Source organism: Argiope bruennichi, chromosome 6 (assembly GCF_947563725.1).
Source record: "Argiope bruennichi chromosome 6, qqArgBrue1.1, whole genome shotgun sequence".
Taxonomy (NCBI): Eukaryota; Metazoa; Arthropoda; class Arachnida; order Araneae; family Araneidae; genus Argiope; species Argiope bruennichi.
The window spans coordinates 32452017-32479648 of record NC_079156.1 but is presented as its reverse complement, the minus strand read 5'-3'; the positions used below and the strand labels follow the sequence as shown (position 1 = coordinate 32479648).

At 31.4% G+C, this 27632-nt stretch overlaps 1 protein-coding gene across 1 annotated transcript in view; it reads right to left on the bottom strand.

Annotated features, from left to right (window-relative positions):
- The window catches only part of LOC129971523 (tolloid-like protein 1), a 346326-nt gene that overhangs the window by 137715 nt on the left and 180979 nt on the right, over positions 1-27632 (bottom strand). Inside the window, exon 5 of the mRNA XM_056085378.1 lies at positions 26858-26975. Within this exon, the coding sequence (XP_055941353.1) occupies positions 26858-26975 (118 nt within the window). The remainder of the gene's footprint in view (positions 1-26857; positions 26976-27632) is intronic.

Sequence of the window (27632 nt, the reverse complement as noted above, 5' to 3'; positions counted from 1 at the left end):
AGAGAGCTAGATGGATAAAATTCCGTACACAGATTTAAAATTTATAGTGGAGACGCAAATTTTGAGCCAAATCCAACTAGGGATTGACCATCTGTCCGTTTGTGCTTTCAGAAGCATGTAACGCGATCATTCAAAAACGCAATGATTTAAATATATCAACACTTTAGTAGGACACTTTAGTCTTACAAGTGCTGTTCTGCGACAAATTTTTGTTTCAATCGGTTGAAGAAAACTTATTTAAAACTCAAATTCGATTTTTTAGATACTATTAACGCATACGGAGGTTAATCGCCAAATAACTGGCCAAGGGTGATAATTCAGATTTAGCTCAAACAGTAAATTCAAGTAAAAAGTCAATATTTCGTAACTATTCTACTCCGATGTCATATAAAGCGTTTTCTGGCATAATAAGTTTATTAGAGATTATACGAGAAAACTTTGGAGGGAACACTTTTTAAAATATGCAAAAGATATTCCTTTTAAGATATGCAAAATCTATTTTTGTGAGAATAGTCTTGGAAGCTCTGAACGTCAGTTTCTATAGCCAAGTCATAGCAATTATTTATCTGGCGATGGTAAAGCTTATTTTCGCGCTTTACTAAACTTTGTTTGATACCTGTTTCTACCATCTTTACTTCTTAAATATTTTCTTTCCTCCGAGTGAATGGAGTTTTTGATGTTACGGTGGTGAAATTCTGCTATCATTTTGCAGTTCCATTAATTATTTAAGCTAAGTTTTTAATTCTGTGAAATTCCCAAACTGTTCTATTAAACGATATATATATATTTGCTCGTGGACATAATGAATCAAAGTCTCAATGAGCTAAATGGATTAAAATTGGCAAATGTGTCATTAAACTATAAGAGAGAGAGTTACTTTTACAAAGTAATCCTTTGTTCAACTTCATTTACACCAGAGAGCATCTATTTAAGATTACATTCACTAAATTCTGATAAATATTCAGCAATATTAGTTAATCTTAATGTGATGATAAATATAACAAAAATATAAGAAAATGATTACTACAAATTATATGTTCTTATAATTTTTCTTTAGCTTATTTTACGAATCTGTAATACAATTTTCTTACCATTTTAATCTTATAATACGAAATATTTATAGAGATTTTTAATGTTTGTTGAATGATTTCCTGGCCTCGGGTATCGAATTTTCAACCATTTACTGATAGAAATGAAGCTTGGGAAAATACAAAAAGTTTGGCACCATTAATATTAAAAATATCTATATATTTCAAGACTTTTTTCCCTAGAAAGTTCCATATCCTGACCGAATACAATAAAAGAAAAACTAGAGTAAATTTATCTTTTTGCGGATTTGTCATTTCTTTTTTTCAATTGTCAGCAGAGCAAGCTTTCTAGTTGTTTTTGCTGGACACAATTATAGTTTATCATTTAGCGATTAACTACCTACTTGTGCTGTTAGCGCGTTTTATTACCCTTGTTTCGAGCTTTTAGGGACATTCGTGCAATATATTCGTCTTCCATTATCGAGTGTGTTGAACTACTTTCACCGTATACCCACTGGACGAGTTGCCATAAAATACAAGCTTCAATCAATTTGTGCGCAGCATTTCCTTAAAGGAAATTAATAGGCCATGAAACCAGAAAACACGAGCTAAATTAATCACAAAAATTTTATAAGTTTTATGCCCATAGACGGGCCGCGGTGGCCTGGTGGTAAGGTCTCGCCTTCGGAACCGGAGGGTTTCAGGTTCGAGACACGATTCCACCGAAGAACCGTCGTGTAAGGGGGTCTGTTGCGCGTTAAAATCCGTCCTGACCAAACGTCCTCCCGTTGGTGTGGTGTGGTGTGGAGAGGGGGTGCCAGCTCAGGTGTCGTCCTCGTCATCTGACCGCGGTTCAAAATGACGAGGTCCGTCCCAAAATAGCACTAGTGTTGCTTCAAACGGGACATTAATATTCTAAACTAGGCCCATAGACAAATGAGGAAAAAAAAACACATTTGCTGATACGAATTTAAAATATCATCTTCAAAATATGATCAACGAGAATACATATTAAAGATTTAATTCCAAAAATTTTATTTTAAACACATATTTCTTTTCTCAAGATTAAGAATACTCGATCATGCACTCGATCTTCAATAAGGTTTGTTGTTTCTTATGGCACTTGCTATGGACAAGCCCGCTGTTACGAAGCCAACGATTAAAGCCGAAAGGGTACGTTTCTTGTTTCAGCAGCGCCAACTAAGGCCAAGAGAACGACTTTGCCACGCACGCATCACTCATTCGTCTGCACAAGCCTTTTTTATAGGAGGGCACATTCACGTTTCAGTCACTCACCGTAGATCACCACAGATCGTAATTTAGACCTGAATCAGAGAACGATCAACCCTGATCCAGTACCCACAGTGATATTACTCTCAACATGGAGCACTTTGTAACCACGACAGATTTATACGCGCACCAGCCACCACACACGCGGGGAGTCTTCGGTCGACGATGTTCGAACTCACAACTCAAGGGACACGAATCCAACGCCCTATCAACCAGGCTATCCCAGCACTCAATAAGGTCTGCATACGACGAATACAAATGAACAGACAAAGGAGCTAAAAAGGCTTAGTTGATATGTTTATCTTGAAATCTAATGATAAAAATCCGATTCAACAAAATAAGGTTAAGAAATCCATTCCACGAAGTGACAAAAAATAAATATTTTCAGCGAAGTAAAACTATACAGTAAAAACTGTAGATGTTTACGGAAGAAGTGAAGCATATCGGGATGATGTAAAAAAAGAATACTTCGAGTCAAGATATCCAAAAAGTTTAAAATCGATTTTAAATTTAAGGCAAAAGAGGCGTAAATATAGAATTTTCAAGAAGTTGCAGAAAAAAAAAATATTATCGTCTAGACTAAAACGATAAGAATTCCAAGATGTGAATTTCATTGAAAATATTTTTAGGATCAATTCTATGAAATGGAGTCAATAGGAAGGAATCCATAATTCATCGTGAATCTTGAATGGTATAATAGTCACGTAACAAATGAAATATTGGATGTCGTATTGTAATTATCTGTGGTCGTCTAATACTGTGACATTTTACTTTTTATTTCAACAGGGAAGCTTAAAATTGAAATGTCGGTGCAGATTTGAAAAGTATCTAATAAAACCGAACTACTAGAAATTTTATATTAGTTCAAAAATATTTTAATCATGGAAAAAATATTAAAAAACCTTACAATTTTTTCATGGCTTCATTTTTTAAAAAAATTTGGAATTAATAGATGGTAATCATCAACTTTTACAACATTTTATTAATTGAAATTCTTGAGAATTATTTTAAATTATTTCGTTTGCTAATAAGAGAATTTGACGACAAACTAACTTTATTGGGAATATTTGCTTTGTTTAGTTGCAATCTCTTTTTGAATAATTTAATATCTGCATTGCAGAATTTGATATTCATAATTCTCTCGACAAAGTAGTTTTAAAAATAAAAATGTAATAGACATTAAAGCCACATTATTTTATTATAATGCCATTAGAATGGTAACTGTACTTTATTGTTCGTGGTATTGTAATTTCACTTTCTGATTCCACATTTAAACTGCGCAAGAAATGAAAAGAGTAATTTTTACTTAGATTTAACAATAATAGAGAAGCAAGCTATTAAGTATTTCATCATCATGAAAGATTGAATTCCATTTCAAAAACAAAATCTGTTGTTGAAAATTAAGCAGAAGTAGTTTTAAAAAATTGACAAAATTCAGGAAAATCCCGATAAACATCTAAAATAGTATCATTAAAAATAACTTTTTTTGTGTGATTTAAAACAATGTAAAAGTTATTTTAGTGCAGGATTATTCTTAAAAATTATCTCAAAAAGATATTAAAACTTCTTATAATTTTAATTAACTAAACTTTTAACTAATTAACTAAACTTTTAATTGTAATTGCTTCGAGGTGCACATTCTATAGTTTTAAACTATATTTGTGCCACATTTGATTGTTAAAAGTTAAAAAGTAATGCACACATATATTTCATTTAATTATAGAATAAACTATGTACTTTAGGAAAAAAAACTCCATAAATTTTCCTCATATTATTCATTATTGATTGTTAAAAGTTAAAAAGTAATGCACACATATATTTCATTTAATTATAGAAGAAACTATGTACTTTAGGAAAAAAAAAACTCCATAAATTTTCCTCATATTATTCATTATTGATTGTTAAAAGTTAAAAAGTAATGCACACATATATTTCATTTAATTATAGAATAAACTATGTACTTTAGGAAAAAAAACTCCATAAATTTTCCTCATATTATTCATTATTGATTGTTAAAAGTTAAAAAGTAATGCACACATATATTTCATTTAATTATAGAAGAAACTATGTACTTTAGGAAAAAAAAACTCCATAAATTTTCCTCATATTATTCATTATTGATTGTTAAAAGTTAAAAAGTAATGCACACATATATTTCATTTAATTATAGAAGAAACTATGTACTTTAGGAAAAAAAAACTCCATAAATTTTCCTCATATTATTCATTATTGATTGTTAAAAGTTAAAAAGTAATGCACACATATATTTCATTTAATTATAGAAGAAACTATGTACTTTAGGAAAAAAAAACTCCATAAATTTTCCTCATATTATTCATTATTGATTGTTAAAAGTTAAAAAGTAATGCACACATATATTTCATTTAATTATAGAAGAAACTATGTACTTTAGGAAAAAAAACTCCATAAATTTTCCTCATATTATTCATTATTGATTGTTAAAAGTTAAAAAGTAATGCACACATATATTTCATTTAATTATAGAAGAAACTATGTACTTTAGGAAAAAAAAACTCCATAAATTTTCCTCATATTATTCATTATTGATTGTTAAAAGTTAAAAAGTAATGCACACATATATTTCATTTAATTATAGAAGAAACTATGTACTTTAGGAAAAAAAACTCCATAAATTTTCCTCATATTATTCATTATTGATTGTTAAAAGTTAAAAAGTAATGCACACATATATTTCATTTAATTATAGAAGAAACTATGTACTTTAGGAAAAAAAAACTCCATAAATTTTCCTCATATTATTCATTATTGATTGTTAAAAGTTAAAAAGTAATGCACACATATATTTCATTTAATTATAGAAGAAACTATGTACTTTAGGAAAAAAAAACTCCATAAATTTTAATCATATTATTCATTATTGATTGTTAAAAGTTAAAAAGTAATGCACACATATATTTCATTTAATTATAGAAGAAACTATGTACTTTAGGAAAAAAAAACTCCATAAATTTTAATCATATTATTCATTATTGATTGTTAAAAGTTAAAAAGTAATGCACACATATATTTCATTTAATTATAGAATAAACTATGTACTTTAGGAAAAAACTCCATAAATTTTCCTCATATTATTCATTATTGATTGTTAAAAGTTAAAAAGTAATGCACACATATATTTCATTTAATTATAGAAGAAACTATGTACTTTAGGAAAAAAAACTCCATAAATTTTCCTCATATTATTCATTATTGATTGTTAAAAGTTAAAAAGTAATGCACACATATATTTCATTTAATTATAGAAGAAACTATGTACTTTAGGAAAAAAAAACTCCATAAATTTTCCTCATATTATTCATTATTGATTGTTAAAAGTTAAAAAGTAATGCACACATATATTTCATTTAATTATAGAAGAAACTATGTACTTTAGGAAAAAAAACTCCATAAATTTTCCTCATATTATTCATTATTGATTGTTAAAAGTTAAAAAGTAATGCACACATATATTTCATTTAATTATAGAAGAAACTATGTACTTTAGGAAAAAAAAACTCCATAAATTTTCCTCATATTATTCATTATTGATTGTTAAAAGTTAAAAAGTAATGCACACATATATTTCATTTAATTATAGAATAAACTATGTACTTTAGGAAAAAACTCCATAAATTTTCCTCATATTATTCACAAAAAATATATTATCTCCATCGCCAGCATAAAAATTGTGGGCTTAGAGCGGCGATGAACGAATGAGTACTCAAAATTTTATTTTAAAAATCCCACATTTCGCAATTTTTTATCTTTGCAATGTACTGAAAAAAGTGGCCTATAAATAAATTTGAGCAATTTTTTTTATCTACTGTTTGAAACCAACATTTTTACAGAGAACTGTAATTGCAGTGACACGATAACATGCCTAATACCATTTGTCTAAGTTATCGCATTTTTGAATTATCGTTGCCTTTTTAAATTGCATGCATATACCCCACAAATTGGCAGACAGTAATTCCATCGACGGATTTTGTTCAAAATTTCATACAAATCTACACTTTAAGTGTTAAAATTATAAACCTAATTTCATCCTAATTTTTTTAAACATTTTTACTTTTGTTCACTCGCTTTCAGGCAGACTGAAAAATTTCCTCTATATAGATTTAATTCAAAATTTGATGGAAAGCAACAAACGATAAAACTATATACCATTTCATCAACTCACTATATTAATGATATGATCATTATTGGTATGTACATTATTATCGGTGTATAGAATCAAATGAATAACGAATCTACATTATTATTCATTTGATGGGATAAAAATGTAGTTAATCATTTGCTTATTTTAATAAAATCAAGCAAATGATGAACTACATTTTATCCCAACAAATGAAAGTATGTACTACCTTAAATTATACTTACACAATAATTTTGAGCTTTTTGATTGTTTAGTTATACACGCTCAGCGGCAAAATCAATCAAATTTCATTTATGATAATACTTAAACGTGAAGGCGGTGGTGGAAAGACGATCGTTGCTAACATACTTGTAAATCAATAGTTTCCAAATGATATAAAATTAGTAATACTGGATGTGACTTCGGGGTACTGTCGAGAATTTTCGCATTGAAATTGTGCAGTTCAATCGTAATTCTTTCGAGTACAGAGAGAAATGTAGGTAATGTGAGCATTGGTGACGTATTTAAACGTCATAATCTTTCATTTGAAATTGTTCAATCAGTTATGGATAGGGAATTTATCTGTATTTTATCTTCGTACACAATTAAAAATGAAGTAATATTTTTGAAATTTCCCATAAAAATAGAATAGGCGACAATCGATGATATATCTAGAGGTCACCAGTTTTCATTCGAAATAAAAATTATCTTGATTTAGCCTACGGGGCTGGTTCTTTGATTTTCCTAATTACTATACATATATAATTACTTTAAATATTTGCCGGCGTCCTGGCATAGGGGTAGCGCGTCTTCCCCGTGATCTGGGCGTCCCGGGTTCGAGTCCCGGTTTGGGCATGGTTGTTCTTCTGTTGTTCTATCTGTGAGATGTGTGAATGTGCCCTCCTGTAAAAAGGGGTTGTGCAAGCGAATGAATGATGCGTGAGTGGCAAAGTCGTACTCTTGGCCCTAGTTGGCGCTGCTATAAAAAATAAGAGACGTTCCCCCTCAGGCTTAAATCGCTGTCTTCGTAACAGCGGGCTTGTCAGTGGCAAGTGCCATAAGAAACAAACAAACAAACAAACTTTAAATATTTCACTAAAAAGTGATTTTTGTAAATTTATTATTTGGTATAAATACTGTGCTATTTTTTGATGAAATTTTAAATTATAAATGCCAACATTCCTGCGCCTTATCAAGCATTTCATTCCTTACCATTTCTGGAGGCAAAAAAACCCATTAAAACATTATATGCATGTGTTTGATAAAACTCCATACACTTCAGCACAAAGAATGGTCTAATGGAGATCAATGCTTGAAAGAGTTCTTTGAATATGTGAATAAAATCATTTGTTAATAATCCAATACCTACTATTTTAATCAAAGTATAGCATACAATTTTGATATGAATACAGCAATAAATTCATGCAGTCTTTCAGAAATTATAGAATTTCTGATTATAAATAGTCAATTCTAGAAGTAAATTATTGTCAAAAGTGCTTTTGATAGGGTGGAAACTATTTTGGAAAATGGATAAGTAGTTGTTTCCAGAATAGAAATTAACCGAGTATTTAGAGTTCTCTTCAAACTTTTGCACAAACGGGTAGCGAGTGTAATGGGTAGATTAATTATTTGGTCTTTAATGTCCCTATCTGGTTTATCGACTAACATTAATAACGCACTTTTCTATGAAATGGGAAATATAAACTGATAATTGATTCTATTAAATAATTGCACGGTATTTATTAAAATTGAATCAATAAGTTATTTGTATAATCATGTTGAAATTATTATTATTGCTACAAGGAGATATAATGCAAGTTTTGGAATTTCGATTTCTTTCTTACAATAATGGATTCCCTCGAGTGGATGCGATTGAGTTTCCTACCGTATTTTATTGGATATTGAAACCGTTATACTCTTTGTTGCTACAAAATTCGAGATGCCAAATTTCGGGCTTCCGATCCATTCATAGTTTTCCTTATTTTCATGAAACAAAGGTACTGTCTGAGCTCTGGATTACTGTTTCTTTCTATATAGAACTAGTTTTAAAATGTGTTTGAAGAGTAATATTGCAATTAATGCAGTAAGATGTTGCACAGAGGGTTTAACACTAAATGTACTGGCACTTCAGCAACGCATTGGACCTACCATTGACAAACAATCGTTTGACTGCTCGCAATAAGTTTAGTAGTAACTATCAAGTCTAGGCAAAGAGCATTGCGCTCGTGGCTGTTTTCCAATAACAGATTTGTGAACTTAGTCTGAACTTTAGATTTTCGAAGCAAGATAAAACATTCGGAATTTAATTTCGAACAGAACAATTAAAATACTGTAACATTCCCCGTTTCCCAGTATTGATAAGACATTTACAGCCAGCTGTGTCGTCACTCTTAAGTACTTAACTCCTCGAGATAGCCAGATGGTAGATCTTTTCACCTGGGTGGTCTCGCATCTGTTCATTAGCGACTACAGTGAAAGACCATATGTGGAATTCCTCGTCCAAGAGGTACTGATAGCACCTTTAAAGAGAAAGGGGTGCCCAAATATCTGGATGCTAGATGTTTCTCTTTGTGAAAGGACCTTCCCACGACCCACTGAGAGAGAGCATATTGCTGAACCCCGAATGGCCGAAAGAAAGCTCAAATGACCAATATAAATTAAGAGGCGGAGATTTTTCTCCAAAATAAAGTGCGGATATTTTTTTAGGGGGAGAAACGAATTGCAGGAGACTGTTAGACTACGCCCACGAATTCGGAGTCCGTGAACCAACTGAGTTTTCAAGAAACCCTTCGAATTTGACTGTTGTATCTCCTACTACAGGTGTGAATAACTATTTATTTAACCAATATTAGAACAAGTTATTCTTTGTATATATACGGCTATAAAATTAAGAATTGTCTGGAAATTCCGCTTCGTTATTTGATCAGTCTAGATTAGGGCATTACAATACGCAGGACATACAGACTTAAGACCTACTGGTAAATTAGAGCTGATACTACTAAGTTAGGAACCGATAGTTCTTTGGCAGTAATTATCCATGTCTTTTATTAATGGTTCTTTCAAATGCGATAACATTTTGGCATTTCTAATCATCAAATGTATCATTTTCTGTATCATCTTGAAATAATAACATTGGATTGGTTTAAGTGTAATAATAGTTATTTCATTGTTCCTGGTGCTTTTCAATATCATAATATCTATAACATATTGTTGCGGCAAGAATTCAATATTTCAAATATTTCCAATTTTTACACATTTTACTTAACCAACATTTGCTAGTTTTGCTATATGAATAAAAAAACTGATACTGCATTACAAAAGCTATCATTACTTTTATCCACATAGAGTCTATCTAACACATTAACTATTGATACTCTTATACCGGACAGAATGACTAAATTTATGGAACCCATTATGCTCAGAATGTGTTCATTCTGATACGCCACCGCCTACCAGGGAACCTAACAAGGGAAAGAAGTTGCCAACTAAAGAATTGTCCAGCCTCTATAATTACCCTATAAAGTGTATACACCTACAGAGACTGCAGACTTAACTTTCTAGCAATGTTTCCTTTTTCTCATAGAAATATCGATCAAATGATAGAAGAAATGGTAATATAGATTGTCAGAAATGAGTTGAAAGTGATGAGGGCGGACACGAGAATACTTCGGTATACCAAATTCCCAGGGTCCAGGAAGAACCAGAACTTTATTAATGAGACCATTAGGCCTGTAAAAAATAAATGAAAAGAAGTTGATAGTCAGATATTTATCAATTGGTCATAAAAAAAATCCTGTATGTGGTGGCCGGTTGGTCACCAGAAAATCAGTCCGCTGTGAACGGCGAGCATACCCCTGCTGCCCGATATATAGAGCAACCTGTTCCAAAGAGAACACAATGGGAACACAGGATTGAATTTCGCCCCCAATGGGTTATCATGCACTATCAATACACATCTGTAGAACGTATCAAAGATCAAAAACAAAATGTAATAGAAAATAAAAAGCAATTCACACTAAATTCCAGTGGTTATTAAATTTAAAAAAATAATGATAAAAAAATCGCCAAGACAATCCAGATTTAGTTTGGTTTAGTTTGCATTAAAGTCCCCTTCTAAAGCAACACTACATATTGTAACGGATCTCATAGCTTTAGCCGGGACAGATGACGGGGACGACATCTGAGTTGGCACGCTCCTCTCCAAATTTTTGAAACCTACCACCGGGAAAATATTTTAACTCGACAGATGTGGCTGATTCAGTGGAAATGGGTCTCAAACCTTACGAAAACTTATTCCCAAGCCATCGATGTCTTAGAGTAAATCAGTACATGAAGTAGTAATTAGTAGCAGTATGAAAATCTCTGTATAAATTAAAACATATTCGAACAAAATTTTGTCAGACAGATTTTTTTAAAATTTGAATTAGTGATATCTGTTTCATATAATGAAGGTTATTTTGATTCATCAATGAAATAAATTTCTTAAAAACAGTTTTATTAAGCATAAGCATACTATGAAACATTTTTATTTCCTTTATATCGTTACACTATTCTAATGCTTTTTATAGACTCAAGTGTTTTCTATAGTTTTATATTTAATTAACGATTCATTGGCATAAACATAATGAATGTAATTTTATCTTTCAAAGAACTTTTTATTAAATTTGTTACTAGATGGCGCTTCGAGCAAATAAGATCAAGTAATTAATACTAATCAAGCTTCGAAAATATTAGAAATTCACTGTGAATGTAAAAGCATGCATAATTTCTAAGCTCTTACTCACAATCAGAAAGCGTATGAAAAATTCGATTTCAAAATTTCCTTCACACAAAGATGAAACATTTCCATTAAATAAACATGTATAAAAAGGAATGAAATTAAAAAAATGTTTCCTATCATAAGGTTCTAACTTCAATGTACTTCAGGCTATGAAAGAATCAAATTAAGATATCAAAGTTTTGGTCCAATTTGGCTGAAATCAACTAAACAAATAACTAAATATGAAATTTTTACTGCATAAATATTTCTCTTACGCACTCCTAGACAGTGCATTATTTAGTCATAAGATTTGGCAACACCTACAGGCTTAATCACGTGATTTCACTTTCGAAATACACTGAAACGAGCGAGATCTCATTTAAATCTTCTTTTCAATCAAATAAACTTGAATCACAAATCGTGCTGTTAAATATTATCGAAATGATGGAAGAAACTGAATTCAAAATGTAAATAAATCGATTGTAGAAAGTTTTGAAAGACGTTCAGGAGAAGAATTATTTTTCTCAGACAATTTTTAGTATGCTTGCATAATTGTGTTTACGGAGAAGTATTTCGAACAGGAATAAATATAATCTTAATGAGATAATTCAGTATGTAGTTTACTTTCCGACCGACTTGTGATTTTACTAATTTTTTGGTGTAAACATTGAACGCTCTAAAGAGATGTGAACATATTGTTTGTCTACATAACTATAAGTTTGCATTGATCTCAAAATTTTTATATTTATCGGGCTTTTTCTCTTTGTATTTAAAAGTCTTCGGCAATTTCAGTTGTCTACTTAATTTCCCTTTTAAATTTGTTTTTACCAAGATTTCATTTAAAAAAACTTTTTTTTCAGAGACATTAAGTAATACTTTACTAGTCACCTTCGGCAACCAGTCGACTCGTAGAAATTAATTATTGTTAAAAATTTTAATTAAATATTTTAAGTAATTATGTCAATGATTTTCTCAGAAAAATATTTGAAGATTTCAAATTTTAATTGACATATCATTCAAACTATTTTAGAAGGTTCACAATGTTCTTTCTAATGTGAACCTTCTAAAATACTTTTTATTTATTTAGAAATCCTTTCTAATGGGTATTGCATTCTCCCAATTTTCTGTCTATATTTTTACACATCCTCTTAAATCAAAGGAAAGAGGCAGCGTTTAAAAATGGGCGCATATCATAGAATTTTCATGTGTTTGATTCTGTATTTAAATCTTAATTGCAAATAAAGAAAATTTCAAAACTTTATTAAAAGTGTCTCTTATCCAAAAATCTACTCAATATTGAAAAATAATCCAGGATGTAATATTAGTAGCAGCAATGAAAGTGATTTGAGTTCAATAAATTATATTACTGCAAAATACGCTTAAAATATTTTTTAAAGCTATATATAGAAAATAATTATATGACGGTAAAAACCCCGATATCATTAAGAAGATAATTTTTTTTTTTCAATTTTTAGATGATGCAAAAACATTTTTTGTTGTAATATTTTCGTGAAAAAATGTTCTTTAATTTTTACTTAATTAAATTTCTAATTAAAATTTCCAGAAATCGTTCGAAGGTTCGCATTTTATATATTTATAAATTATATATGTGCCAATTTTGGTCAAACAGTCTGGCCTGTACAGTGCCAACAAACATACATTAGTCTTTATTACCAGTAGAGGTCAATGAAGATGAAAGCATACAAAGAAAGCAAATGTTAAAGATATTTATGATATTCATGATAATTATAGTCTAAATTTAAAAATGGTTTAGAAGCAAAGAACGATTTTTCATTAATAGAACTATAATTTTTTTAATAGGATTTTCTTTATCTGAAACTCTTATTTACCAATTTTTATCTTTACAAAATTTTCTTTTTTAGATTCATTTGATTATTGAACTAATCATTCAGTTTGTAAAATCTTCAAAATCAAGTTTTTCAAGGCAAATAGGCTTTATTTTGTTTTAATTATAGTTAAAGCATAAAAGGCAAGCATGTCAAAATCGTAACAATCATCCAAAAACTCGCTACAAATCAGAAATGGAGTCTCATCCTTGCTAATGAGGCGTGTGTGGTTATCTAAATGATATTCATCTCTGTAACAAAGGCTGAAGCTAAAGTGTCTAAGACGAAAGGAAGACCTAATATTCATCACCAACATTTCTCGCTAAATAGAAGAAACTGATCATCGGCGAAATGTTAGTTACTCGATCTCATGCCATTGTGTTACCCACCAGGGAAGTGAGAACCCAATTTCATATATAACTTCTTATTCGCGGATTCTTGGTGTACCCCGGCTCTAATCTAAAAAATGTCATCTAATTAGTCATATGATTTTTTATGACCTACTTTTACGAATTTGCTTCTCTGCGTAGTATTTTTCCTATTAAGAAAGATAGTTTAATAGATAAATTAATGATAACAATTTTTGGCTACAAAAATGTAAGAAATGGAATATTCGAGATTCTTGATGATAGCCACATTAGGATTAGAATTACGATCTTTGTTCTAAAAACTGCATTGTCATATCAGGAGAAATATAAAATTCCGAGAACAGAACTCATAATCAGGCAAACGATTTGAGAGAGAATGGAGTTGAGCTCGAAAAAGTACCTAAACGAAGCCTCTCTTTGGAAAGTTGATCTGCAAGTTCATTGAACGCTTTGTGATATTGCGGTTGTTTGATCCGATTACTACTCGCGGCTGTAACTACAAGTTCTATTCTTGTGTGCGTTATGATTACTGTATATTCGTGTATTAGTAGAATAAAATGTCGTTATCTCTTATGGAGGCTTCTTCTTGTGTACAGCAACCCCTGGGTTACAATGAGAATTAGATGCTTCCTGTATGGTGGTTGGATCTCGCCACCCTGGTGGGTGCATAAATAAGTGGGGGCTCTGGCTCCTCCCATCAATGACGGGACGTACTTCTTTCGGGAAGGGTTGTACCGTGACCGATGATGGCCCTTAGGACTCAACCTCAGATCCCGCCAATGTTGCTGTGGTGGCGGTCCGGTCATCGAGTATTCTTTATCTGTGTGCCTTCGGGTGGGTCGGAGAGTCAGTGATATGACTGACTTCTTGTGTACAGCTGACCACCCAGCCACTAATGAATGTACCAATATCGACAGGATTTGTTGTGGCCGACTCTATTCTCTTATTGAGGCTGTTGGACTTTTCACCATACAAACCACGAACGAATTCGGATATTTTTCAGGAACAGTATTAAAACAAGCAAATGCAAAACGCAAAATGAAAAATTGTCGGAAAGCACTTGACATATAATATAGCCTGAATGTACAATTCATCTCTTTCCAATCAAAATAAAGTACCTTGCGACGATTAAAGTTTTTAATTTCCTTCGTCTTCTTATATCAGAGAAACGAATTGTATATATTCATATAATGCTTTCCTACATTGACATTTCATAACATCTCTGAGATCAGTTACGTTCATACTAATAAACCTCATCAAGGAAACTGATCGCAGAGTCTGGGAAAATATCAGTACGATATTTGATGTGAAAATCCTCTGGGCGGAAGTTAGATTGGAACAATCGTTTTAGATCGTCCATCAAAAACGATATGAATAATCGATTTGAGGAAATGAATTCAAAGGTGTAGTGAATTTCATTGCGACGTTCATTTTATGTGACCTGGGGATGATTAATAGAGTTTTGTGCAATACGAAGAGATCAGAGATCAATACCAGTCTAGGAAGGTTAATATCGGAAATAACAATGAAAATAAGTATCTCATCTGTCATAAAGATGTCTTGCGGCGAAATTTTGCAAATAGCTGTTTTAAATTGTATCGAAGTGCTGTTTTTATTTGAAACAATTGTATAACCAATGATTCGGGGCTTGTTATCTTTAGCTAAGAATATAACAAGAACAAAAATTCGACAAAACTTATTTATCTAAAACTGTTTGATATACCCGACCGTTGATTGAGATTAAATTCCTTTCATTTATAATAGTTTGAGCATAAAATACTTTTATATAAACTTTATATAAAACTTTTATATAAAATACAGGGTGGCCAAAAAATCCGTAAAAAATTTAAAAATTCATAAAACCCGTAAAATTAAGCAAAATGAAAAACTGTTTCAGATTTAGTATCGATACATCACGGGATTTTTTTTAGGGAAGAAAAAAAAACAATTCTAAAAACAACCGATAGGTGTTGTTTCATACATAAGTGAAAGAAAATATCAGCAATTAACAAAAATCCTTTATCTTTATCAAATCTTTTATTATTGCAATTTGTGCTCAACATGTCCACCACCACAAAGTGATTTTCCATTGCAGCCGTGTCACAAATCCAGCAACGGCAGAATGCAGCATGTCCTGCTGTACATATTACATCTCTTGACGGATTGAATCTTTCAATTCCGACAGATTGGACGGACGGGATCGATATACCCGGGATTTTAAATTTCCCCATAGCCAAAAGTCTGCTGGTATCAGATCTGGTAACTGAGAAGGCCATGGAAATTTGCAACGTCTACTAATGATTCTTGTTTGTATCAGGAATTCCTTGACTGGATTAGCAGTGGGACTTGTTGCTCCATCTTGCATAAACGTAACAGCAGAAAGCGCATCTTTTCGCTGCAAACATGGAACAAACTTTTCGGGCAGAAGCGTTAAATAACACTGAGCATTTACTGTCACTGTTTTCCACCTATTTACCGGACACTGTGTTTCAAACAAAAAAGGTGCTATGATGAAGGAACCTGTGAACCCACATCACACTGTGACTTTGGAGGAATGCAGTGGTTTCTCAACGCATACTCGGGGATTTGACATCTCCCAGATGCAACAGTTATAACGCCGCCATGGAGCGAAAAATGAGTTTCATCTGTCCACAAGACGTTAAAGACCCAGGAGGGATCTTGTTCACTTTTGGAGAGAGCCCATCTCGCAAATGCTTCTTTCTCTACAGTATCTGATGCTAAAAGTTCTTGGCAAGACTATAATTTGTAAGGATACTGATTAAGAACTCCATGAAGAATGTTGCGTAAGATGGTGTTAATCCCAAGCGTCTGCCAACTTCTTGTGCACTGCTAGTCCCTGCTGCGGTTTCAGAAGCTTCCATTTCGGCTGCAACGCGCTTCGAATGTGCAATAGACTTCTGCATTAGACTTGGTCGACCGGGCTTTATACGATCTTCCAGCGATCCAGTTTCCTCAAATCGCTGAATAAGCTTTATGAGGCCTGCCACTGTTAAAGATCCTTTCCCATTCTTCACATTTTTCTGATGTCGGAATTTACGCAGTGCAACAGTCGCTGATTCCTGAACAAAGCTTTATCTTTTCCACATAGAATGCAACGGAGAACTGATTCTGGATTAAGAGCGTAAGTATTTATAATCGTCTGTATCATTTGCATATTTCCAACTAAGTCGTTCATACCAGCGCCACCTATCAGCTGCTTTTTGAATTTTTTTTCTCTTACCTAAAAAAACCCGTGACTTATAGAATCTAAATATGCAAACCATTTTTTATTTTGCTTATTTTTACGGGTTTTGTGAATTTTTAAAGTTTTTACGGACTTTTGCCCAGCCGGTATTATAATGCACAAAATCCTTTTGCCGTCTGTAATGGTTTTTAATTAAAATTATAATATAAGATGATATTTAAGCCTCACAGATAGCCAATTTTCTCTATAAATTATTTGTTATTTTAGTATAGTAAATTTCGTTCATAAATGATGAAATTTAAGAAAGGTTGCCTCCGTTTGAGCGTTTGACTTAATCTTAAGCACGGCCAAATCACAATTTTATGGCCACCAAAAGAAATGACAAAAATAGTCAAATAAAATAGAAATTTCAAAAAAATGGCGGAGTAGATCAAAATGTATAACACAAAAGTTGTGTCAATTTCTACTTAACTGAACATTTGATTCATTTTTGTATTTTGAAAAATAGGCAATATTATTTCTCTTGTTTTGTTGCTTTTTCGTATATGTAGTATATAAAGAGTATAGAAATCGCCAAAAAAATTCGAACTCTAGATTTTGACGAATCTCGACCTCCTGAGTTCGAAAAACACATTTTAAGAAAATATCTGTCCATCTTTGACAAAAATAACTCAAAAACGCTTTGAGCTAGACGAATGAAATTTTGTAAACGATATTTATCCAAATTTGCATATTTCTATCAACTTTTATGTAAAATCTGTTCAGAGGAAGTCCGTCTTCCACGCTGTTCGAATTTAAGTTAACACGATGATTACAAAATAAAGAGAGCAAGATAGATAAAATTTGGTACATAAATTTCACATTTATAGTGTAGATAGCTGTCAAATTTTGAGCCAAATCCAACAACAGGTTGATTTTCTGTCGGGTCTTTACTTCCAGAAATAATTAAACGCGACAATTCAAAAACGCAACGACTTAAATACATAAAATTTAGGATGGGATTTTTTTTTACTGCTAGTGCAATTTTGTATCAAATTTTTGTTTCAATCGGTTGGGAAAATACGTCTATAACACAAAATCCATTTTTGAAGATTATTAACGCATGCCAAGAATTAATCGCCAAAAAAGTCGCCAAGGATGACATGGAAATCCAGTAAAATTGTTGAATTTTTGTTTATAGTTAACATCTTGTAAATATTAACCATGTACCATGTGAGGCATTTTCTGGCATGACAATCTATTAGAGAGTATGCGAGAAAATTTTAAGAAGACTACTCCCGATGATGTAATAAGTATGCAAAATTTGATTTTATTCCGCCCGGTGGTTTAGAAACATACATATGCAGTATACACATACACAACCACAATGATTTTTAATTTTATTAAGATAAAGAAGAAATGATGTTGAAAGCTTTAATATAATAATAAAATTCCGCTTATTTGATTGAGAAATATATCAATTTACATTCAAAATCGGTTCGGAATGGCAGCATCTAAAAAATTTTTGCAGAATTTTGGATCCAAAAGACTAAGCTACTCATTTAATTGTTTGGTTAAATAGTTAAATAAAGCATCCACTTTATTTAAGAGAAATCAAAAAGAGAACTGAAATTTTGAGAGTCAGTAAATAATAAAGACGACAGTAAATGTTCCGTGGTTCACATTTTATTTTTTTTAAGATCACTAAACATTAATAACATTGCAAAACATCACTTCAGGCTCTTATAGTTAAAACTTTTATGATAGTTAAGCAGTCTTGCAAACATGAAGTGGAAAAGACACCAAAGATTTTGATTGTCTGGCCGACTATCCGTCTACGGGTTTTCAATCATAACCAAGAAAAGGGCAGCAGGAAGAGGGGGTGGGGGAGGAAGTAATTACATTTTTAATTTCTCATATGCGTTATATAGAAGAAGTATAATACTATTCGAAAAATTCAACTCGAGATTTTGACGAATCTCCATATTTTAGATTTCCCTGCCTCTCTTTAGATTTCAGATTTCCCTGAAATCTCCCTTTTAGATTTCAGGAAAATGTCTGTCTGTCTGTCAGTGACAAAGATAACTCAAAAATGCTTTGATCTAGATGGATGAAATTTAGTATACGGTATTTATACCAAAGTACGGTATTTATTTTGATAAAATTTTGAGCCAAATCTATTTAAAGGAAGTCCGCCTGTCCGTTGGTTCGTATAAAATTTAACATAACTATAAAACGAAAGGAGCTAAATGGATAAAATTTTGTACACAGATTTAGCATCTGTTGTCTAGATATCTTTCAAATTTTGAGCCAAATCCAACAAGAAATTGACTATCTATCGGTCTGTATTTTGAGAAATAGGTAAACTTGATGCCTCAAAGACACAATGAAAATTTGTTATCAATTGTGACTACATTGGTAGTTCTGTGTGAAATTTTTGTTTCAGTTGGTTGTGGAAAACGTGTCTAATTCGATTTTCAGTTACTATTAATTGCATGACAAGGATTAATTTCCAAATAAACACGTAAAGGATCACCCGGTAGATTCAATAAAAATGATGTGTTCATGCCAAAAGTAATACTTCGTAATTACTATACGCCATACGTGGTGTTCTTTGTGATAACACCTTTATTAAAGAATATCAGAAAAAGTTTTGGGGAATACCCCTCCAGCTGGTTACTTAAGCGTAGATTCAGCCTTCAGTCAAAAATATTTATAAAGAAATCTGGAAAAATATATTAAAAATAAAAAAGTTTGAATTCGGGTGCAAAATAAAACTGTTATTTATATTATATATAAATGTGTGTGTGTAAACATATTTTATCAGTTGCGTGACCGTATTTCAACAATGGAGGTATAATTTGTATATGAAGAATATCGAAATATGGCCGTCTACATCGGGACACAAGAGCAGAAGTGAAGATAGACCGACATTTTCCTTTCAGCAGTTCTTATTATGAGATTCTTTGACATATATAGTCTTAAGAAAGGGAAATTTAGGTATCTGTAAAAGAATGTTGTAAACATTAAGGATTTTTATTCCTACACTCCGATTGTGTGAACCTGCTGAATTCATTCATTTTCTAGAGCGCGTTTTAAAATTAATGAAATAAAAAGTGGAATTGGATCAGAAAATAGGACGCTATTTCAGAATATAGGCTGAATTAAGATAAAAATTAGGAAATTAATTAGGATTTAAATTAGATTAAAATATATTATTACACACACAAACACACACACACACACATTGAATATACACATATATATATATATTCATCGGAAATAAATGGACAAACAATTAACTTAATAGTAGATGTTTTTATTAATAGCTATTCATACAAAACATAGCAAAAAGAAATTCTAATGCCACACGAAAAACTATTATCTAGTAGACAGTCTATTCTGTAGATTATTGCAGTTAAAAATATTGGTTACTTCTCTGTTTCATAATTGCGTCCATACAAAACAGTCTGCACGAAAAGACGGAAAACCGTCAGGCTTAGAAAGTTACTTCGCTTTTCCCATCCCATTCATCTACTCACAAGAACAAAGTAAAGAATAACTCCCTGTGTTTCCCCTTTTATTTCTTTTATACCTCTCTGGCAATATGTTTTTCTTTTATCATCTGGAGCCGATACTCTTTATCTGAGGGATACAACTCGAAAGAAGTAACGACCCGTCGTTTCTTCCTCGGAACAGTTCGTTCATCATCGGAAGATGGGAGGGGGGAAGCAGAAGAGTAGGATAACTAAACATAATTCTTCTTGATGTTGAATCTTATCTTCCCGCAAAAGATTCATCTATGCAGAGTGTTTGTTTCTATGGGAACAGAAGCTCCCATCCATTGACTGTTTTTTCCCTCTTTTGGTGGAAGATAATGAACTTTTTGGAATTGGCTTTAGTAATTATATAAGTAATGTGCGATGCGAAATCTAAATAAAATTATTTGTGTGTGTTGCACAGAATGTTTTTAGTATTATTTGATGGAAGTATTCCCATCAGTAGAGGGTTATTGCAGATTTTATTCATGAGTAACTAATGATTGTATATATTTGACTTCGTTCTATTTTTAGTAAAAAAAAAAGACATCTGTTTAATATAACCAATGGGAACGGTCTACCAAAAACATTTTCACATACTCTAATAAAGGCGTAGCCCAGAGAACGTTTTGCATGGCACTGGCGTACTATAGTTATAAAATATTAACATTTGACGAAAAGTTAACATTTTTACTCAATCTACCGTGTCATTCCCAGTGATTAAAATCTGGCATACGGTTAAAGATATCTGAAAATCGAATTTGTGTTTTAGACGCGTTTTTACCAAAGGATTAAAACAAAAATTTAATTCAATATTACAATTGTAGTGTTAAATTCCCAAACTAAATTTGATATATACTTAAGTAATTGCAGTTTTGAGTTATAGCATTTACATGTTTCTGAAAGTATAGAGCTCCAAGCGGTCGCCCTTTGTTGTTTGTGGCCCAAAATTTGCTAGCTATCAGCACTATAAATATTTAATCTGTGTACCGAATTTTATCTATCTAATTCTCTTCCTTTTGTTGTTATCGTATTAACTCATATTAAAACAGTTGGGCAGACAGACTTCTTTTGAACAGATTTTCATAGAGATCTATAAATTTGATTTAAAGATCGCATACAAAACTTCACCCGTCTAGCTCAAAGCGTTTCTGAGTTATTTTTTTCTGTTACAGATAGACGAGCATTTCTCGGAAAGCAAAAATTAAAGATCAGTTTATTCAAATTATTGAAACTCAGAAATTACATTTCCATCTTTCGGGCAAGAAATCTGGTTGTTCAAATCCAATCCAATTATCACAAAAATGCTAACCATCTGCGTGGGGATTGAATCTCACTATAGAAATGCACTCCACATTTTAAATTCCATTACGCATGAAGCAAAAAATAATTGTCTGACTATTATCTAAAAAATATGGTGTGTGTGGCAACGCAAAGAATTTATTCTAAAATTTCTTCCATTGGTCTGGCAATATGTGAGCATTGTCGTGTTGGAAAACAACCTTGTCATGATTTTCACCAAATCCTGGATCTATAAATGCTCATTTTAAATTCATTCATTTTTGTTTGAATCATTCGTCATTTATGGTTTTATTGGGTTACAACACTCGTTAATAAACTCTTAGCCTTTGTCATGTATACTGAAATCGTCGGTTTTAAATTGCGGAAATCACTTTTTCCAATGTATTTAAGGTGTACGTACACACTTGAAACTTCGAAAATCGTTCAAAATATCGATTTTTTTTTATTGTTTCAAAATGTCCTCTGATCCATTAGCTTTTAAACGATACCAAGATGTTGTCAATATTCGGAATATTTCTCTAGTTTTAATTATTTTTCTTGAGGTGCTTTCACTAAAAACTCTAATTACGATTTTTTTTAAAAACTCATTTTATGAAGAATGATATTCTTCCACTATGTTGCTTCATTCAAACAATCATAACTCAACAAGAAATTTACCAAATACAATTATTTATATATCAAAATAATCTGTATGAAACAGTGGATGTTTTGTGCCTCAAACAAAGTTATATTTATAGAAATAAATTTTTAATAGCTATTTAAAAGTTAAAATTACAGAAAAAATCGCGCTTTTTGTATTCATCGTTAATGAAAAAATTATATATTTTTATAACTTGATTGAGGCAGACAACATGAAGACTAATATTAGGCATAATTTCCAACCAGAATTGTGTTTCTGTACAAATTAGAATTTAAGATATGTTTCAAAAATATGCTAATTATCTCATTAAATATTATTTAATTCATTAATAATTAGTGTAATATGGTTTTTTCTCACTGAAATGAGTTTAAACATATATTAATGACCTACTGTGAAAAAACTGGATTTTTAAAGTTAAAATTTTAAAAAAAATCTTTTAGTTTGTACGTACACTTTAATGGAGCAATGCAATCTTGTATTCGATGGACAATGTACCCCAAAAATGCCTATTAACAGAATATTAGAAGGGTTTTTTAATGCTTAGTGCAACTTTGCCACGATTCGAAGAAATCTCGTATTGTACTCTTTACAAAAATTAAAGAAAAAATCGTCAACAATTTATTTGTGTAGACAATCTACAAACTAAACCATTTGACCTACAGCTGCAGAATTTAACACATATATTTTATAGAGCAAAAATGTGAACCTCGGAACAATTTTTTTTGAAATTTTAATTACTTGCAATTCAAGCTGAATTTTGGTGTTTTTCTGCGATAAGGCTAGAAAATATTACTGCACAAAAATGTTTATACTGTTTCAAAATGTAATAACTCTATTTTCAAAGATACTAATTTAATAGTCGTGCAAACGTTTTTATTTTGGCATTTTCGTTAAAAAAAAAAATTTTGTGCCCAATTTCCGTAGATATCTTGAAATTCAAATCGGTTTCATTGTTTCATAACATATTTAATTTCTTTCATTGTAATAAGCTAAAGAAAAAGGATACTGTTTAATATATGGGTAGTTTACAAGATAAAAACAATGAAGTTATCATGACGCGACATTTACAAGATATTTAAAGCGTGCATTTACGCTTTTATAGCGCAATGATGTTATGGGGCAGTCTCTCTTAAAAATGTACATAATAAACCTAATTCAAGTAAGACAATTAAAATTACATGGCTCTAATGTCAGGCAACTAGATGAACATCTAAACAATTCATCTGAAATCTAATATAACCACTGTTTTAGGGGAACCTGATCGCCTAAGGCGGCTGGTTTTAAACATTAATCAGAGCTCCCACACTGATATCCAAAGTAGTCTTTCAAATACAATCTTCTCAATCTATTTTCAGTGAAGCCCTACAACTAACGTCATCTATTAAAAATGGGTGGGAACATATTTTACATCCAATACTTTCTCTGAACAAAACATGTAGCGATTATTTTATAATCGCTGTTTTAATATTTTAATGAAGAATAAGTTTAGGGTTGAAAATCAAAAACTATCATTAAAATTTATAATAACTATTCATAAAAGTTAGTTAAACTATATTTTGGTTCAGTCAAATAAGAAATTATTAAAAATAACTATAACGAAATGCAAGTAGAAACATAATATGTTTATTTGTTGAAACAAATTTGCACTGTTGTCAATTTTTTTTTTGAAAAATCTAAATTTTTAATCTTTTCAGATATTTTCTCTTAAGATAATATTTCAGATTTAAAAAATCATTTTCAATACACTAATAGTTCTAAAATTAATTACTTTGGACAAATGAATGGAACAACCAACAAAATAAAATTACAAAAAGTCTTCCGAAATTCGCCATTTTCCTTTCTTTCCTATACCCATCTTTACTTTCAACTCTCATTTACAAATAGAAAGTATTTGAAGTAAAATCGATTCATCTTGCTTTGTTTGTTGTGCTTTGTAAAAAACAATGTCTAATTAGAAAAAGAACTGAATGTATATTGTAAATAAGTATGAATGCATTTGCCACTTTTTTAAACATAAAATTATTTCATAAAGATTACTAATTTTATGGAGATATTGAACGAATAAATGGAATTATACCTAGAACCTACAGAAATTTGACGGCACAAATATTTGAATGAATAATTATTCTTTAGTGAATAGCAACCAAAACATTAATTTTCACTTAAACGATCTACGAGCTTTTAATTATGAACAAAACAGACCACTTTTAATCTCTTTCCCAATTCATACTCGATTCATAACTCAAATATTTTTTTCGTACACTCTTTGATTAGGATCTTAGTAATTAAGGGTTTATAAAAACTCAGGGACATCTTTAGAATAGTAAATTAAAGCAATATTGATGACGATGCTATACAACTCATATTTTTCCTTCGAAATCTTATTGTATCTAGTAATCTATGATTAGAGTGCTGGAACAATTCAATATAATTAAATAGAGTTGTTGTTTGAAATATATATTTTAATGTTTCAAAAACTTAGTAAATGCATCAGAGATGAAAAATTTGACTAATGACCCGTGAACCATGAAAGGATGAACTGAAAATGAATGAATGATTGATTGAAGCACTGCAAAAAACTATACAAACATCCATGTATTTTTCATCCTTAGCATGTCAACATTCAACATAATGAACTGCCAGAAGCAGTTTAATGTGGCTTCTTACGAATTTATTTGTGATAGAGTTATCGACAAAGAACATACTGTCTCTTTTATATCAAAATGTCATATTAATAAATCATACACATAAAACATATGATATTTTGAAGCAAAAATTGGAATTACTACAGTTTACAATTCTTGACAACGCGTAACAATGTGGGAGAAAATGTAGCAAACCTTTATAAGCATTTTACATCCATAAATTGTGTTGGAAATGTTGGCGTACGACATTTTGAAATAAGAGTGACGATATTCATTTTCAAATTTCATTTAGCACGAAATATATCCGAAATTATAATAACTTCAATAAAAACAGCTAATCAAGAGCTTCACTGAATACTAACATTATTTCTCGAAGAAAACGCTTTAATTGTAAAACTAAAACTTATCGGCAGGCAGATAAGATAGAGAATCCAATTGCAGTCGAGAATCTTGTTACACCAGTAAATGGCTTGTTCGAAACGACGGTGTCTGTCGTCCGAACAACTCGCCAAGATCCCGAAGTGGCGAGGGCCGTAATTACATTCTCGGGGAGTGATTCCTCTTTACATGCAGAAAAGAGAAAGTGAACCGTGTTTAGTCGGGCGGAGAAATGGGAACCCATCCGAGCATGAAAGGATGAAACGGTTCAAATTTTCAGCTTTGATTGGAAAAGAAAAATAATCGCATCCGATGCAGATGAGGCATTTCGGTTTTAATAAAATTTTTTGAAAATATTCATTTGAGCCTCGCGGATGAGATGATGTGTGTGTTTTTAATAGCTTGACAAAGTTATTAACCCACATGATTAAAATATCTGAAAAAGTGGTTTCATAACTGAAAAAATGCATAAATGGAATTATTTTTGAAAGAAGCTAATATAAATCACTCTGTGCTCTTGCTAATTTTATCTAAAAAACATGCCATTAAGGCCTCCAAATAAGGATAAAATTTTCACTCTTGCAATCAATTGAACATTAATCAAAATTTCAAATGCTTTGTGTGAAGTAGCATAGTAAGATAGAATAGTATAAATTTTTTTTATCATTCTATTATAAACATTTTACAATACTGCAAAGCCCATTTTTATTCAAAAATTCACAAATTTCGAAAATAAAATTAATTTTCAATTATATCAATTTTATTTTAAAACAATTTTTGCATTAATTTTGGTAATTTTTGCAAAATTTAGTATTTAACGATGCGAAAGATTTTTACCATCAACAACTTTGAAACTATTCCTCTGCTTAATTGTGGAATCAGCTTTCATACATAAACTTGTGATTAAAAAAATGGGTTCGAATACGGTAATCAAACAAGTAAACGTAGTAATTTTTCTAGCAACCCTACGCGCAATATTATTTACAAAGTCAACCATCTTGATTTTTGACTACGGCAACATGGCACCTTTGGTGTTGCAAACAGGTTCATGAAAGCGTATTTCAACCTAAAACGAACCCTCATAGATTTTGCCATATAAATGATAATTTCATTTACATATGGGTTTAAACTCAGCCAGTTATAAAATTCTAATAAATCATGCATGCGCAGAAAGAATATTGCGCATGTGCTGAGAGAGCGGACAATAACAAGTTCTTGTCTCAACGAGACAGGCAGACCATGGATGGTTTGTAGTTCGCTGAGTGAAGCCCCATCTAAAGGATGACACAACAGTAAAAACTCATGATGTAAATGCTAACTGATACTTTCTTTTCAAAAACATTTAGTGCTCAATTTAAAATGATGAAACCATATCTATAAATTAGGAAATTGTTTAATTTCTATTGGCCACAATAGTTGCCTGATTATTGTCTTGAATACAGGCAACTTAATCAGAGAAATAGACAGTGCGTTCTTTGATAGACTCGATCTTTAATTTAAAGTTGCTATTTCTATTCATTCGGCGCATTTTTTTTTCAAATTTGGAAATTTCTCTCACATTTAAAAACAGTTTCAAGACGCTTTGTATCTGTTTCTGAATATGAGGCGAATATGAGACTTAGTTCCATAAAGATCCAGTAGTCGAATACTTAACCAACCGCAAGACTTTCTCCTTTTCTACTTAATATGAGAAGAGAAGCAGGGGTGACGAGAGTGCTTACCCGCAGGGTCTTTCCGTGAAAACGATGTAGTTGGGATGCTCTTCTCTCTCCACGAACTGGACGCATGTGTAGTTCTCCCAGTGCCTCATGGCCTGCTTGAACAAAGCTCGGTGGTCGCCTGCAGAAAGAGAGAGAATAAGAACATCAGATAGCAGATCATTGATCATCTGGGATCTAGAAAAATACTAACTTTTCAGCGAATTACAAATGTATCCTCGGGTCACCATTTATCGCTCTAGCACGGTTGGAGAATTCCAGAAATTCTTTTAAAGTTAATAAATGTTAAATAGAAAAATATCTTAAATTGAACCGGCAACACACGCAAGGGGTCTTTTTGACCTTATCTTTTCTCCTTTGGTTAGAGATTCTAGGAATTTATACATTTTTACTTGCGATTTCCTATGCTTTCATGGGGGAGTTGGAAGAAGAAGATAAGAGCAACAGAGAATAATGAAACAATGTATCTTATTTTTTACAGGAGGTTTAGGATCAGATTGACCCCTGCGTGTACTAACATTAAAGGAATCTCAAATGTTTTGACTATGGCAGTGAGAAGTATAGATTCAGAGATCTTTTCGCAAGTCTTCCTGTTGATAGACAAAGGATGATATCGCAGATTCGTCAATATACATGGAATTTTGGATCATTTACAGAATAGGAACAAAACGCAGGTTCTGAAAACGCCTGCTCTAGGGGAAAAAGTAACAAGTTCTTATATAAAAAACATTCTTTTATAATATGAACAAATTATCTTGAAATTTATGTTAACAATTCA